Consider the following 13,896-nt stretch of genomic DNA (forward strand, 5'->3'; position numbering starts at 1 on the left):
TGTCCATCCTCTTCCTCTCCACCATTCACATCCATTTGGCTCCATTCCTGTCCACCCTTTTCCTCTCCACCATTCACATCCATCTGGCTCTACTTCTGTCCAAACTCTTCCTCTCCACCCTCTTCCTCTCCACCTCACACCCATCTGGCTCCATTTCTGTCCACCCTATTCCTACCCACCTTCACACCCATCATTCTCCACTCCTGTCTACCCTCTTCCTCCTCTCAGCACATCCGACTCCACTTCTTACCACCCTCTACCTCTCCACCTTCACACCCATCAGGCTCCACTTCTGTCCACCCTATTCCTTCCCACCTTCACACCCATCATTCTCCACTCCTGTCTACCCTCTTCCTCCTCTCAGCACATCTGACTCCACTTCTTACCACCCTCTACCTCTCCACCTTCACACCCATCAGGCTGCACTCCTGTCCACCCTCTTCCTCAATATCCTTCACACCCATCTGGCACCACTTCTGGCCACCCTCTTCCCCTCCACCTTCACACCTGTCTTGTTCCACTTCTGTCCACCATCTTCCTCTTCACCTTCATAACCCATCTAGCTCCATTCCTGTCCACACTCTTCCCCTTCACAACTCATCTGGCTCCACTTCTGTCCATCCTCTTCCTCTCCACTATTCACATCCATTTGGCTCCATTCCTGTCCACCCTCTTCCTCTCCGCCATTCACATTCATCTGGCTCTACTACTGTCCACCCTCTTCCTCTCCACCCTCTTCCTCTCCACCTTCACATCCATCTGGCTCCACTTCTGTCCACCCTCTTCCTCCCCACCTTCATACCCATCTGGCTCCACTTCTGACCACCCTCTTCTTCTTCACCTTCACACCCATCAGGTTCCACTCCTGTCCACCCTCTTCCTCTTCACCTTCACCTTGCCAACCCATCTGGCTCCATTCCTGTCCACCCTCTTCCTCTCTACAACCCACCTGGCTCCACTTCTGTCCATCCTCTTCCTCTACACCATTCACATCCATCTGGCTCCATTCCTGTCCACCTCTACCTCTTCACCTTAACACCCATCTAGCTCCACACCTTTCCACCCTCTTTCTCTTTACATTCACAACCCATCTGGCTGTACTTCTGTCCACCCTCTTCCTCTTCACACCCAGCTGACTCCACTCCTGTCCATCCTCTTCCTCTTCACCTTTGCAACCCATCTAGCTCCATTCCTGTCCACTCTCTTCCTCTCCACCTTCACACCCAGCTGGCTCCACTTCTGTCCACCCCTTCATCTCTACCTTCACACCTATCAGGCTCCACTTCTGTCCACCTTCTTCCTCTCCACCTTCACACCCATCTTACTCCACTTCTGTCCACCCTCTTCCTTTCCACCTTCACACCCATCCGGCTCCACTTCTGTCCGCCCTCTTCCTCTCCACCTTCACACCCATCTGGCCCCATTTCTGTCCACCCTCTTCCTCTTTACAACCCATCTGGCTCCACTTCTGTCCATCCTCTTCCTCTCCACCTTCACACCCATGTGGCTCCACTTCTGTCCACCCTCTACCTCTCCACCTTCACACCTATCGGGCTCCTCTTCTGTCCACCCTCTTCCTCTCCACCTCCACACCCATCTGGCTCCACTTCTATCCACCCTCTTCTTCTCCACCTTCACACCCATGTGGCCCCACTTCTGTCCACCCTCTTCCTCTACACCGTCACACCTATTGGGCTCCACTTCTGTCCACCCTGTTCCTCTCCACCTTCACACCCATCGGGCTCCACTTCTGTCCATTCTCTTCCTCTCCACCTTCACATCCATCTGGCTCCATTCCTGTCCACCCTCTTCTTCTTGACCTTCACACCCTTTGGTTTTTGTTCCAGACCTCAGATAATTGTGTAATATGTTGTGTATATGATTATCTGAAATACTATATCTAAGCTACTTTCATTTTATTGTTCAATTCACATAGTCAATATTCACTTCCACAATTGATCTTTGTAGCAATTCCTCTACCTGTGATCACTCCTAACCCAATATTAGGGTTCAGGGGGTGGGGGCCGAGTGCACATCTGCCAGTGAGTGGATATAGCCACAAAACACCCAACAGGGCAGCCTTTCAGACACTTAATACCACTGGCAGCAGACACAGCAGCAACACAGCACTCCTACCACTATGAGGAGGCAAATGTGGGCTAGCACCCCTGACACTCAGCACTAACAGCAAATGCAGCAGCACAGCAGCAAATAAAGCAGCACAACACCCCTAACATCATAAGGTGGCAAAGGGACAACAGCACCCCTGCAGTTTACCACTGACAGCAAATACAGCAACACAACACTTCCAAAACCATGAGAGGGCAACAGGAGCAAAGAACCCTAACACTCAACACTGACAGCAAATACAACTGCAGAATGCCACAAACACCATGAGGTGGCACGTGGAGAACAGCACCCCTGACACTCAGCACTAACAGCAAATACAGCAGCACAGCAGCAAATACAGCAGCACAACACCCCTAACATCATAAGGTGGCAAAGGGACAACAGCACCCCTGCAGTTTACCACTGACAGCAATTAATATTTCGGCATTTATAAAGCGCACTGTCACCGTTGTAGGCATCCTGGCGCTGAAATACAAATATAGCAACACAACACTTCCAAAACCATGAGAGGGCAACAGGAGCAAAGAACCCTAACACTCAACACTGATAGCAAATACAACTGCAGAATGCCACAAACACTATGAGGTGGCACATGGAGAACAGCACACCTGACGCTTAACACTGACAGCAAATACAGCAGCACAACTCTTCCAAAAGTACGAGACTGCAACGGGAACACAGCACCCCTAACACTAAACACTGACTGTAAATACAGGAAAACGGCACCTCTAATACTCAACACTGACAGCAAATACAACTGCAGAATACCACAAACACCATAAGGTGGCACGTGGAGAACAGCACACCTGACGCTTAACACTGACAGCAAATACAGAAGCACAATGCCACTAACACCACGAGGTGACAAAGCGAAAACAGCACCCCTAACACTTAACACTGACGGCAAATACAACTGCAGAATGCACCATGAGGAGGCACATGGAGAACAGCACCCTACTCAAAGCTGACAGCAAATACAACTGTAGAATGCACCATGAGGTGGCACACGGAGAACAGCACCCCTGACACCCAACGCTGACAGCAAATACAACTTCAGAATGCACCATGAGGTGGCACATGGAAAACAGCACACCTGACACTCAACGCTGACAGCAAATACAACTGCAGAATGCACCATGAGGTAGCACATGGAGAACAGCACCCCTGACAGTCAACGCTGACAGCAAATACAACTGCAGAATGCACCATGAGGTGGCACATGGAGAACAGCACCCCTGACACCCAACGCTGACATCAAATACAACTGCAGAATGCACCATGAGGTAGCACATGGAGAACAGCACCCCTGACAGTCAACGCTGACAGCAAATACAACTGCAGAATGCACCATGAGGTAGCACATGGAGAACAGCACCCCTGACAGTCAACGCTGACAGCAAATACAACTGCAGAATGCACCATGAGGTAGCACATGGAGAATAGCACCCCTGACAGTCAACACTGACAGCAAATACAACTGCAGAATGCACCATGAGGTGGCACACGGAGAACAGCACCCCTGACACCCAACGCTGACAGCAAATACAACTTCAGAATGCACCACGAGGTGGCACATGGAAAACAGCACACCTGACACTCAACGCTGACAGCAAATACAACTGCAGAATGCACCATGAGGTAGCACATGGAGAACAGCACCCCTGACAGTCAACGCTGACAGCAAATACAACTGCAGAATGCACCATGAGGTGGCACATGGAGAACAGCACCCCTGACACCCAACGCTGACATCAAATACAACTGCAGAATGCACCATGAGGTAGCACATGGAGAACAGCACCCCTGACAGTCAACGCTGACAGCAAATACAACTGCAGAATGCACCATGAGGTAGCACATGGAGAACAGCACCCCTGACAGTCAACGCTGACAGCAAATACAACTGCAGAATGCACCATGAGGTAGCACATGGAGAATAGCACCCCTGACAGTCAACACTGACAGCAAATACAACTGCAGAATGCACCATGAGGTGGCACATGGAGAACAGCACCCCTGTCACTCAACGCTGACAGCAAATAAAACTGCAGAATGCACCACGAGGTGGCACATGGAGAACAGCACCCCACTCAACGCTGACAGCAAATACAACTGCAGAATGCACCATGAGGTGGCACATGGAGAACAGCACCCCTAACACTTAACACTGACGGCAAATACAACTGCAGAATGCACCATGAGGTGGCACATGGAGAACAGCACCCCTGACAGTCAACGCTGACAGCAAATACAACTGCAGAATGCACCATGAGGTAGCACATGGAGAACAGCACCCCTGACAGTCAACGCTGACAGCAAATACAACTGCAGAATGCACCATGAGGTAGCACATGGAGAACAGCACCCCTGACAGTCAACGCTGACAGCAAATACAACTGCAGAATGCACCATGAGGTAGCACATGGAGAACAGCACCCTTGGCAGTCAACGCTGACAGCAAATACAACTGCAGAATGCACCATGAGGTGGCACATGGAGAACAGCACCCCTGTCACTCAACGCTGACAGCAAATAAAACTGCAGAATGCACCATGGGGTGGCACATGGAGAACAGCACCCCTGACACCCAACGCTGACAGCAAATACAACTGCAGAATGCACCACGAGGTGGCACATGGAGAACAGCACCCCTGACACTTAACACTGACAGCAAATACAGCAGCACAGAAACCATGAAACCGTGAGATGGTAAAAGGAGCATAGCACACATAACACTCAACTCTGACAGCAAATCCACCAACACTGTAACCCCAACATCATGAGACCATGGTGCAAGAGGGACATTGCACCACTTGATGGGTACATAACAGCACTTCCATAGCACCATGAGAAAGGGAAGATCAGAAGATAGCGTTTGGTCCCACTATGCAGGACAGAACCTACGACAGCAAAGTACCTCTTCTCAAGGTGTGCAGGAGACCAAGCATGCCCAGTGTATGGACAGAAGCACTCTACCTGGAGAATGCCCTTTAACACCTCAGGTGGCAGGAGACAGGGCATGCCCAGGGTATGGGCAAAAGCACCCTACCAGAAGAACATTCTTTAACACCATGGGCGGCAGGAGACAGGGCATGCCCAGGATATGGCAAAAGCACCCTACCAGAAGAATATTCTTTAACACCATGGGCGGCAGGAGACAGTGCATGCCCAGGGTATGGGAAAAAGCACCCTACCATGAGAACACCCTTTAACACCACGGGCGGCAGGAGACAGGGCATGCCATGGTATGTACAAAAGTGTCCTATCAGGAGAACACCCTTTAACACCACGGGCGGCAGGAGAGAGGGCATGCCCAATGTATGGACAGAAGCACCCTACCAGGAGAACACCCTTTAACACCACAGGCGGCAGGAGACAGGGCATGCCCAGGGTATGGGAAATAGCACCCTACCAGAAGAACATTCTTTAACACCATGGGCGGCAGGAGACAGGGCATGCCCTGGGTATGGGCAAAAGCATCCTACCAAGAGAACACCCTTTATCACCACGGGCGGCAGGAAACAGGGCACATGCTTGGGTATGGACAGAAGCACTCTACCTGGAGAATGCCCTTTAACACCACAGGTGGCAGGAGACAAGGCATGCCCAGGGTATGGCAAAAAGCATCTTACCAAGAGAACCCCCACTCTAACACCACGGGTGGCAGGAGACAGGGCATGCCGAGGGTATGGGCAAAAGCATCTTACCAAGAGGACACCTTTTAACGCCACAGGTGGCAGCAGACAGGGCATGCCCAGGGTATGGGTAAAAGCATCCTACCAAGAGAACACCCTTTAACCACACGGGCGGCAGGAGACAGGGCATGCCCAGAGTATGGACTAAAACACCCTACCAGAAGAACATTCTTTAACACCATGGGCGGCAGGACACAGGGCATGCCTAGGTTATGGACAGAAGCACTCTACCTGGAGAATGCCCTTTAAGACCATGGGTGGCAGGAGACAGGGCATGCTCAGGGTATGGGCAAAAGCATCCTACCAGGAGAACACTCTTTAACGCCACGGGTGGCAGGAGACAGGGCATGCTCAGGGTATGGGCAAAAGCATCCTACCAAGAGAACACCCTTTATCACCACGGGCAGCAGGAGACAGGGCATGCCTAGGGTATGGACAAAAGTACCCTACCAGAAGAACATTCTTTAACACCATGGGCGGCAGGAGACAGGGCATGCCCAGGGTATGAGCAAAAGCATCCTACCAAGAGAACACCCTTTATCACCACGGGCGGCAGGAAACAGGGCATGCTTGGGTATGGACAGAAGCACTCTACCTGGAGAATGCCCTTTAACACCACGGGTGGCCGGAGACAGGGCATGCCAAGGGTATGGCAAAAAGCATCCTACCTGGAGAATGCCCTTTAACACCACGGGCGGCAGGAGACAGGGCATGCCCAGGGTATGGGAAAAAGCTTCCTACCACGAGAACACCATTTAATGCCAAGGGTGGCAGGAGACAGGGCATGTCCAGGGTACAGACAAAAGCATCCTACCAGGAGAACACCCTTTAACACCATGGACGACAGGAGAAAGGGCATGCCCAGTGTATGAACAGAAGCACCCTATCAGGAGAACACCCTTTAACACCGTGGGTGGCAGGAGACAGGGCATGCCCAGGGTATGGACTAAAGCACTCTACCAGGAGAACACCCTTTAACACCACGTATAGCAGGAGACAGGGCATACCCATGGTATGGACAAAAGCGTCCTATCAGGAGAACACCCTTTAACATCACAGGCGGCAGGAGACAGGGCATGCCCAGTGAATGGACAGAAGAACCCTACTAGGAGAACACCCTTTAACGCCACGGGTGGCAGGAAACAGGGTATGCCCAGGGTATGGACAAAAGCACCCAACCAGGAGTACACCCTTTAACACAGCAGGGGCAGGAGACAGGGCATGGCCAGTGTATGGACAGAAGCACACTACCAGGAGAACACCCTTTAACACCACGGGCGACAGGAGACAGGGCATGCCCATGGTATAGACAAAAGCATCCTACCTGGAATACACCCTTTAAACCATGGGCAACAGGAGACAGGGCATGCCCAGGGTATGGACAAAAGCATCCTACCCGCAGAACACCCTTTAAAACCATGGGCGGCAGGAGACAGGGCATGCCCAGGGTATGGACAAAAGCACTCTACCAGGAGAACACCCTTTAACACCACGTACAGCAGGAGACAGGGCATACCCATGCTATGGACAAAAGCGTCCTATCAGGAGAACACCCTTTAAAACCATGGGCGGCATGAGACAGGGCATGCCCAGGGTATGGACAAAAGCATCCTACCCGCAGAACACCCTTAAAAACCATGGGCGGCAGGAGACAGCTGATGATCAGTGTAAATCCTGTTTAAGAGCACAGCACCACGACACACCCAGGGGTTCAGGCGAAACAGTATATCCAAGTTTTCAAAAAGAATATACCACCCACACCATGTTTCCTAATACCATGGACACAGGCGATGCTCCACGTATGAAAGGCTAAGCCTTGTTAGAGTAACACCCCTAACACTATGGGCGCATGCAGGAGCTGTGGCATGCCTTGAGTAAACCCTGTACTCAGAGGTTCGGAAGCACCTAACATGACAAGTCAGGAAAGAGCTCAAGAATGCAACATCCCATCCAAAATGACGTCCCACTTAACACGTCTGGCTTGGATTGATGTCCACCGCCCGTTAAGGAGACAGCAGCAACCCATATGTAAATGCTGCAACTGACGATAACGAGCATTTGTCACAAAGTCGACAACACTTCAAAAGAAGTGAAAACGGAGATCCTTAACACTAAAGGAATATCCTGTTTTCATTATAAAAACACAGGACACTAAGGTATATTCTAAACGCAACAGATCTTATTTAGTCTAAGCCCTGAAGAGAACCCCGATAATCACCATGGGGCTCGAAACGCGTTGGCAATAATTACCACTGGGGAAACACACAAACTGAGCCACACTTACCTGTAGGGAGTAGTTTGGTGCAAAATTCTGCTCCCAGAGGGCACACAGGTGTCCCTTGTGGTTAGCAGCCTCTAATACAAAATAATGATTATCTGACAAATTAATTCAGATAACTGCTGCTGTTTATTTTTGAATATTGACTGGATTCCTTATGATTGTAATCCCCTTCATTATGCATTGTATGTATTGTATTGTGAGTTTTATGTTTTTTGTAAAAATTTGATTTACATGTATGTTTATTGATGGAAGCCAGATGTCTGTCTTTCAGTGTGACATGTTTAACGGATGATATGAACGTCTAAAAGATTCAATGAGAAGTAAATACATGCTACAGACCATTTAAATCATAGAATGGCCTGAGTCTAAGTAAAAAGCAGCATTCTAAGTGACAGCTAGGTTTTTTGTTGTGTAAATAAAAATGTGAGTAAGGGGACAGCATCCCCAGCATCACCAAGCTCTGTGGTCAAGACTCAGGAGCTGATGGGCGTTAGGTCACTGCGCACCTTGTCTGTGGAAGTAAAGTTTCTGCGTTCTTCGACTAGTCCCATCAGGGACAGGCTAGGTGGGCCTCACCTCTGTTCTCACAGGCTCCGAGCAGGTTAATAATATTGGGGTGATGACCCAGCTTACAGAGAACCTCCAGTTCACCCTCAAAGTCCCTGTGGTCATTTTCTGATGCAAATTCTGAAAGATAAGCAAGAACATCATGCATCATTAGAGACGTTTTGCACCACATGTAATAGACTAAACAGTGATACACAAATGTAAATGTAGAAAATGAAGTATTGAAAATCAATTTATCTTAACAAGCAAAGGCTTTACTTTAAATATTTTCATTATGACACACAAACATTAGAAAAACTCCTATCTTTTTGGCAGGGCAATGTGTGCCCCTTCTAACAAAATAAAAGAGGAGAGTGTGGTTGTTCTAAATTACACACCATACACATAAGGGATGGAGAAAAGGGCAAAAAGAACATTCAGCGTACACAAAAACCAAACTTTAAGTGAATAGTGTGTATTTCCGACACGCGTTCACCATCTATCATGATCTTCACTCATTTCCAAAGCCAAAAACTCTGCATTTTACATTTTTGCTTTCATGATTCCAACATCTACAAAGAGAAGTGGTTTTCTATTTTCAAATCCAAATATAATTTTTCTTGCATGGAATTCCAAATTTGTTGACACCATCCTGGTAAATAATATAAAAACCTAACTGGTAACGCTGTGCTCACGCGGTCCTCTGGTGAATACAAAACACATTTTAAAGTGCACCTCTAACAGAAATAGTTTTCTGGTTTAAGTTGACCAGCATTTTAGGAGTGAAATATTAAGCCCTTAAAATATTGCTTTGTGCTAAAATATATTGAGGAGAATTAATTTATTATTTTAAAGTTTCTATCAGTCATTTCTGCCAAGAAACCTTCATACTTTGGGCTTCATTATGATGGCGGTCGGACCAGCTTCCCCAGTCCTGATGGAGGTGGTCGGACCGCCAAAGGTCTCATCAGAAGCAGTTGATCCAATCGCTGGATTACGATGCATGCTTTTTGTACTCTTATAGAACGCCTACTCCGACAGCTGTTCTCTGACTGCCCAGATGGCGGTCGGAGAAAAGCAGCATCAATAGGGTAGTACAGGGATCTCAGACCGCCTTCCAGATTACGATGTGGGTTTCCGACGACTCAACCGTGGCAGTCCGACCAGCTGCCTCGAGTCATCAGAAATGAAGGCTTGGGGTGCATAGTCAACCAAATCCACTTCTCTCCATCAGTCTCTGCTGGTCGGTCCCTTGAGGTCCATAAATGTCTTTGTCATCCTTAATATTGTTTTGAATTTCCCAATAATCTCTATTAACCCAAAAGTCTTTTTCCTTGTAACTTCTTCATTGATAAGAGATATGTTATAGGTCACTGAAATGGCAGGAGTGCCTTTGCATTGATATGATTCATCATTGCTCTAAACGTTTCATATACCAGAAATTTGGCTTTAACTGGAGGCAAAACAGTTTTTAATCCCTCATCTCATACGATTTGTATTTTTTCTATTTATTGCCATATTTCTGAGGTTTGCACTGCTTTATGTAGGAATCGGCAATGCATTCTGCTAAAAATAAGTCTCCATGTCTTCTGGGAAAAGAAGGAGTCACCAGGATATTAAAAGGTTAAAATGTTCAACCACATCACCCATGGGCACCCTAAAGAAATCAATGTATTTTTCTATGATGGTGATACCCTACATTTAATGCACATCCATTCTCAAAACCGGCCTTGTAGCATTCATTGTTATGTGATGCTGATCTTATGTTTGCAATGCTATTCACTCTGATGCCGAAGAGGGGATTTTAAGATCCCATCAATTAAGAGTCACAAAATCATTGCTAAGTAATTCAAAGCTTAACAGAAGCTCATATAGTGTTGAATATTATGACAGCATTGAGAGGATGGATGAGTTGATAAAGAAAGAATAAGGACTAAGTGCCCGATTCCGATGCGGTTAAGAAGGCCTCCTAACAGAATTTACTCTGTCTAAATGGGATCGGGAACATGTATTTCCGATCGATTTGGAAAAGTTTCCGACTGACCCAGTATGATGCGAGTTAGGCTTAGGAATATCCCATTCCGAATCCGACGGCATTTGGAATGACTGAGCCGTACGGAGCAGAATTGTATGTTTCTACTGGCCGTGTTTCCGAACGACCGATTACGATGCTGTATTCAGACAGCCTTTCCGAATTGTATCATCCGACTCAAATCGGAAGGCGGAATCAGACTTTGGGGGCCCGTAGCAAACCCCCCGGCACCCAGAGCCTTCTCAAGCTGGCCCGTGGGGGTACCCATGTGTCCCCCTTACCAGCCATGCACAATGTGGCAGGCACAAGGGGGTGCCTGCCACCAGGTGCCCGATTTTTCCCAGCCACCCCTTTCTTCAATGGGAGCCTATGCATTCGGTCAGAACATAGGCTTCCATTGAAGTTAATGGAAGTCCATCCAAATCCTTCTTGTTTTGTGTGCCCATCCTTATTTTCACTGCCATACTCTACCTTCCCTTAAATAAACACTTATCACTGCTTTTAGTAATAGTTCTTCCTGTACTGTAATTTTAATGTGCCATTTACTGCGTCAGGCAGTGTCCAAGCTTCTCACCCACTTTCTCCTCCTGGTGGGAACCTCAACCACTCAGTAATAATTGTGAACGTGGTCATCCAATTCGTGTACACAAATGCCTAGGTGTTGGGACATTGGTGGGTAATGGCAGAACCACCCAGGTATACAAGATATTAATCCTAGATGGACAAAGGACCTGGGAATATATCATTCGAATCAGAAGTTCAGGCCATTGTCTGCTTCGTGGATTATCGCGCCTATGTGTATAGGGCTCTCAAAGATTGGCGTTTGGGATTATGATAGAGCCTACACAAGTAGAATTATTTCCAAATTGGAAATTAGGGCTTCTTTTTCCAAAGCATATCTGACAGAATGTTTGCGGCATCTGTCACTTCCCCTGTGGTCCAGGTCTTTCAGAGCTACCCACCAGATGCTACATGTTCTGATTTCTCAGCTCCTTCTGCGATCCCGCTGGAGGCATTTTGAGAATTTGCACATTGACAGTAAATGAATCCAGGTGCTCTTCTAGCAGTGACTGGAAACAAGGCAGGTGGGACAAGAGAGTAGACATCAAAGTAGGAGACAAATCAAGCTCAAGCATAGAACCAATCACAACCCATCAAGAAACCCTGCAAGCTCATCGCCTGAGTGCAAGAGCAGATCATCTGAGAAGTGACTGCATCAGCAGCCTGGAGAGATCCCTTATCACCGAACAGGACACGGCACAGATAGGATGGGAAGTGGCTGACACATGACCAAAACCCAAGACCCTGATCTGCGTCAGTGACAACAGGAAGACTAACACGACAACTCTACCATGAACAGCTGGATGGGCTGGGACAAGGGGCCCTTCTGCCGCCTTTGACTTGCAGCTGCTTATTAATTTCTTTATTTATTAGCACAGCTATTTGTATTTGTTTTCAAGGTAATTTATTGCATAGCTTCTCAACTTTGCAATATTTTATCAATTTGCAAATAAAATGTAAAACATCTTCCTTACACATACCTCATTAATTGTAAGACCACATAATTCACTAGAACAACATCTAAATAGAAAGACCAGACAATAATAAATGTAATGTATCAATTTCATCATAATTAGCCACAAATGTTATTAAATGTTGCAAATACTTCCTTAATTAAATAATCATTGGCAATTTTAATGAAATGTGCAGCTTCTGCTGACATCACTTGTCATTTGTAACTTGTGGAGCAAACTTCCCTTTCGTTACCTTGAAGGCTCCTCTGTAGGGGGCATATCACCAAGGAACGGCGATGAATAACGCAAAGCGCGCTTAGCGCTTTGTTATTCATCGCAGGCTATCTCTGTAATCGCCGTTTTGCAGGGAACATCGCTGGTTTTCCAGCGATGTTCCCTGCAAAAGGACGATGACCTTGCTGATACGACCCTGTGGTCGTAGCAGCATAATCCACCCCCTATGTTAGGGATGGGTAAGTCAGGATTTTAGCAGACGTTAGTTTTTGGAGAAAACAGCGGTTTTCTCCAAAAACTAACATCTGCTAAAATGCTGGGGCAGCCTTGTAAATATCGCAATGTGCACATCAGCGATATTTGCAAGGCTGTACTGCCCAGTGACGCCCACTTTGCATCTCATTAGAGATGCAAAGGGAGGCGTCGGGAAAAAGGGTGCTAACATGCGATCATGCATGTTGGCACCCTCTTGTAAATAGGGCAATAGTTTTATCTCCGCTTTTTAGGCTTTTAAAGCCAAAAAAGCGGAGCTTAAACCCTTGTTCATATGCCCCTAGATTCTTGGGTTAGACGCACGTGAGGGACACCTAGTAACGAAGAGTTGAACTGCAGTTCTTTGTAGAATTATTTTGATATTGGATACTATAATATTCACTGCCCACTGCTAATCTCGTCCCATAATGCTTTGCAGGGCCTTGGGTTGGGATTGTATTTTTGCACAGAATAACATTGCTTGGGGTGGTCCTAAGGCTGGGACCATCACTGAATCATTCAGCAAGATGTGCTCTTTGTTTTCAAGGCATCTGCTTGGTTCTCTCCCTAGATTAGAGAGGATCCCAAAATCATCACCTCTCTCACTGCTTGCTCAATTTTCACTTTTGCGAAATTACTATATGCATTTTAGCATTTAAAGACAGAGATATTTGTTATTTTACCAACAATATATGAGGAATTCTTTTGGCGGAGCGAAGTTATGGAATTATGCACACCCTTAATTATAATAAGTAACCATACAAGTCGTTACTCAATAATAAAAGAAAAATCCCCCTAGGTGAATTGCACATTTAGGTTTCTTTTTCAGATGCTATTTTAAACATCACAGACCAATATCGGGCAATTCCTTCAAGCAATACAATGCCCCTTTTGAATTTTGAACATCCATGTTGCAAACACTCCCCTTTGGGTGCATCACATCAGAAGGCAAATCAACACAACACACCAGAATACAACACAAAGACAACACAGAAATTGATTCATGCTGCTGCCATTTGTAATTGCAACAGCAGCACAGCTGCAGGAAACCTTCTGAACCTCCTTTGCATCTTTAAAAAAATTCAAGATTCCAGCCAGGCTGCTGTGTTAACTGCACATACAACTATTAACATAAGAAACACAGAAGAGGGGATATGCAATCACCAAGACTCATCTTGCATTGAAAATACATATAGGGCCTCATTACAATGT

The 13,896-nt window shown here is 47.1% G+C and overlaps 1 protein-coding gene across 1 annotated transcript in view; it reads right to left on the reverse strand.

Moving 5' to 3' along the window:
• Positions 1-13,896, reverse strand: part of TIE1 (tyrosine kinase with immunoglobulin like and EGF like domains 1) — a 329,526-nt gene that overhangs the window by 85,156 nt on the left and 230,474 nt on the right. Inside the window, exon 16 of the mRNA XM_085602980.1 lies at positions 8,683-8,793. Within this exon, the coding sequence (XP_085459106.1) occupies positions 8,683-8,793 (111 nt within the window). The remainder of the gene's footprint in view (positions 1-8,682; positions 8,794-13,896) is intronic.

The sequence above is a fragment of the Triturus cristatus genome, chromosome 4_2, assembly GCF_964204655.1.
Source record: "Triturus cristatus chromosome 4_2, aTriCri1.1, whole genome shotgun sequence".
NCBI lineage: Eukaryota > Metazoa > Chordata > Amphibia > Caudata > Salamandridae > Triturus > Triturus cristatus.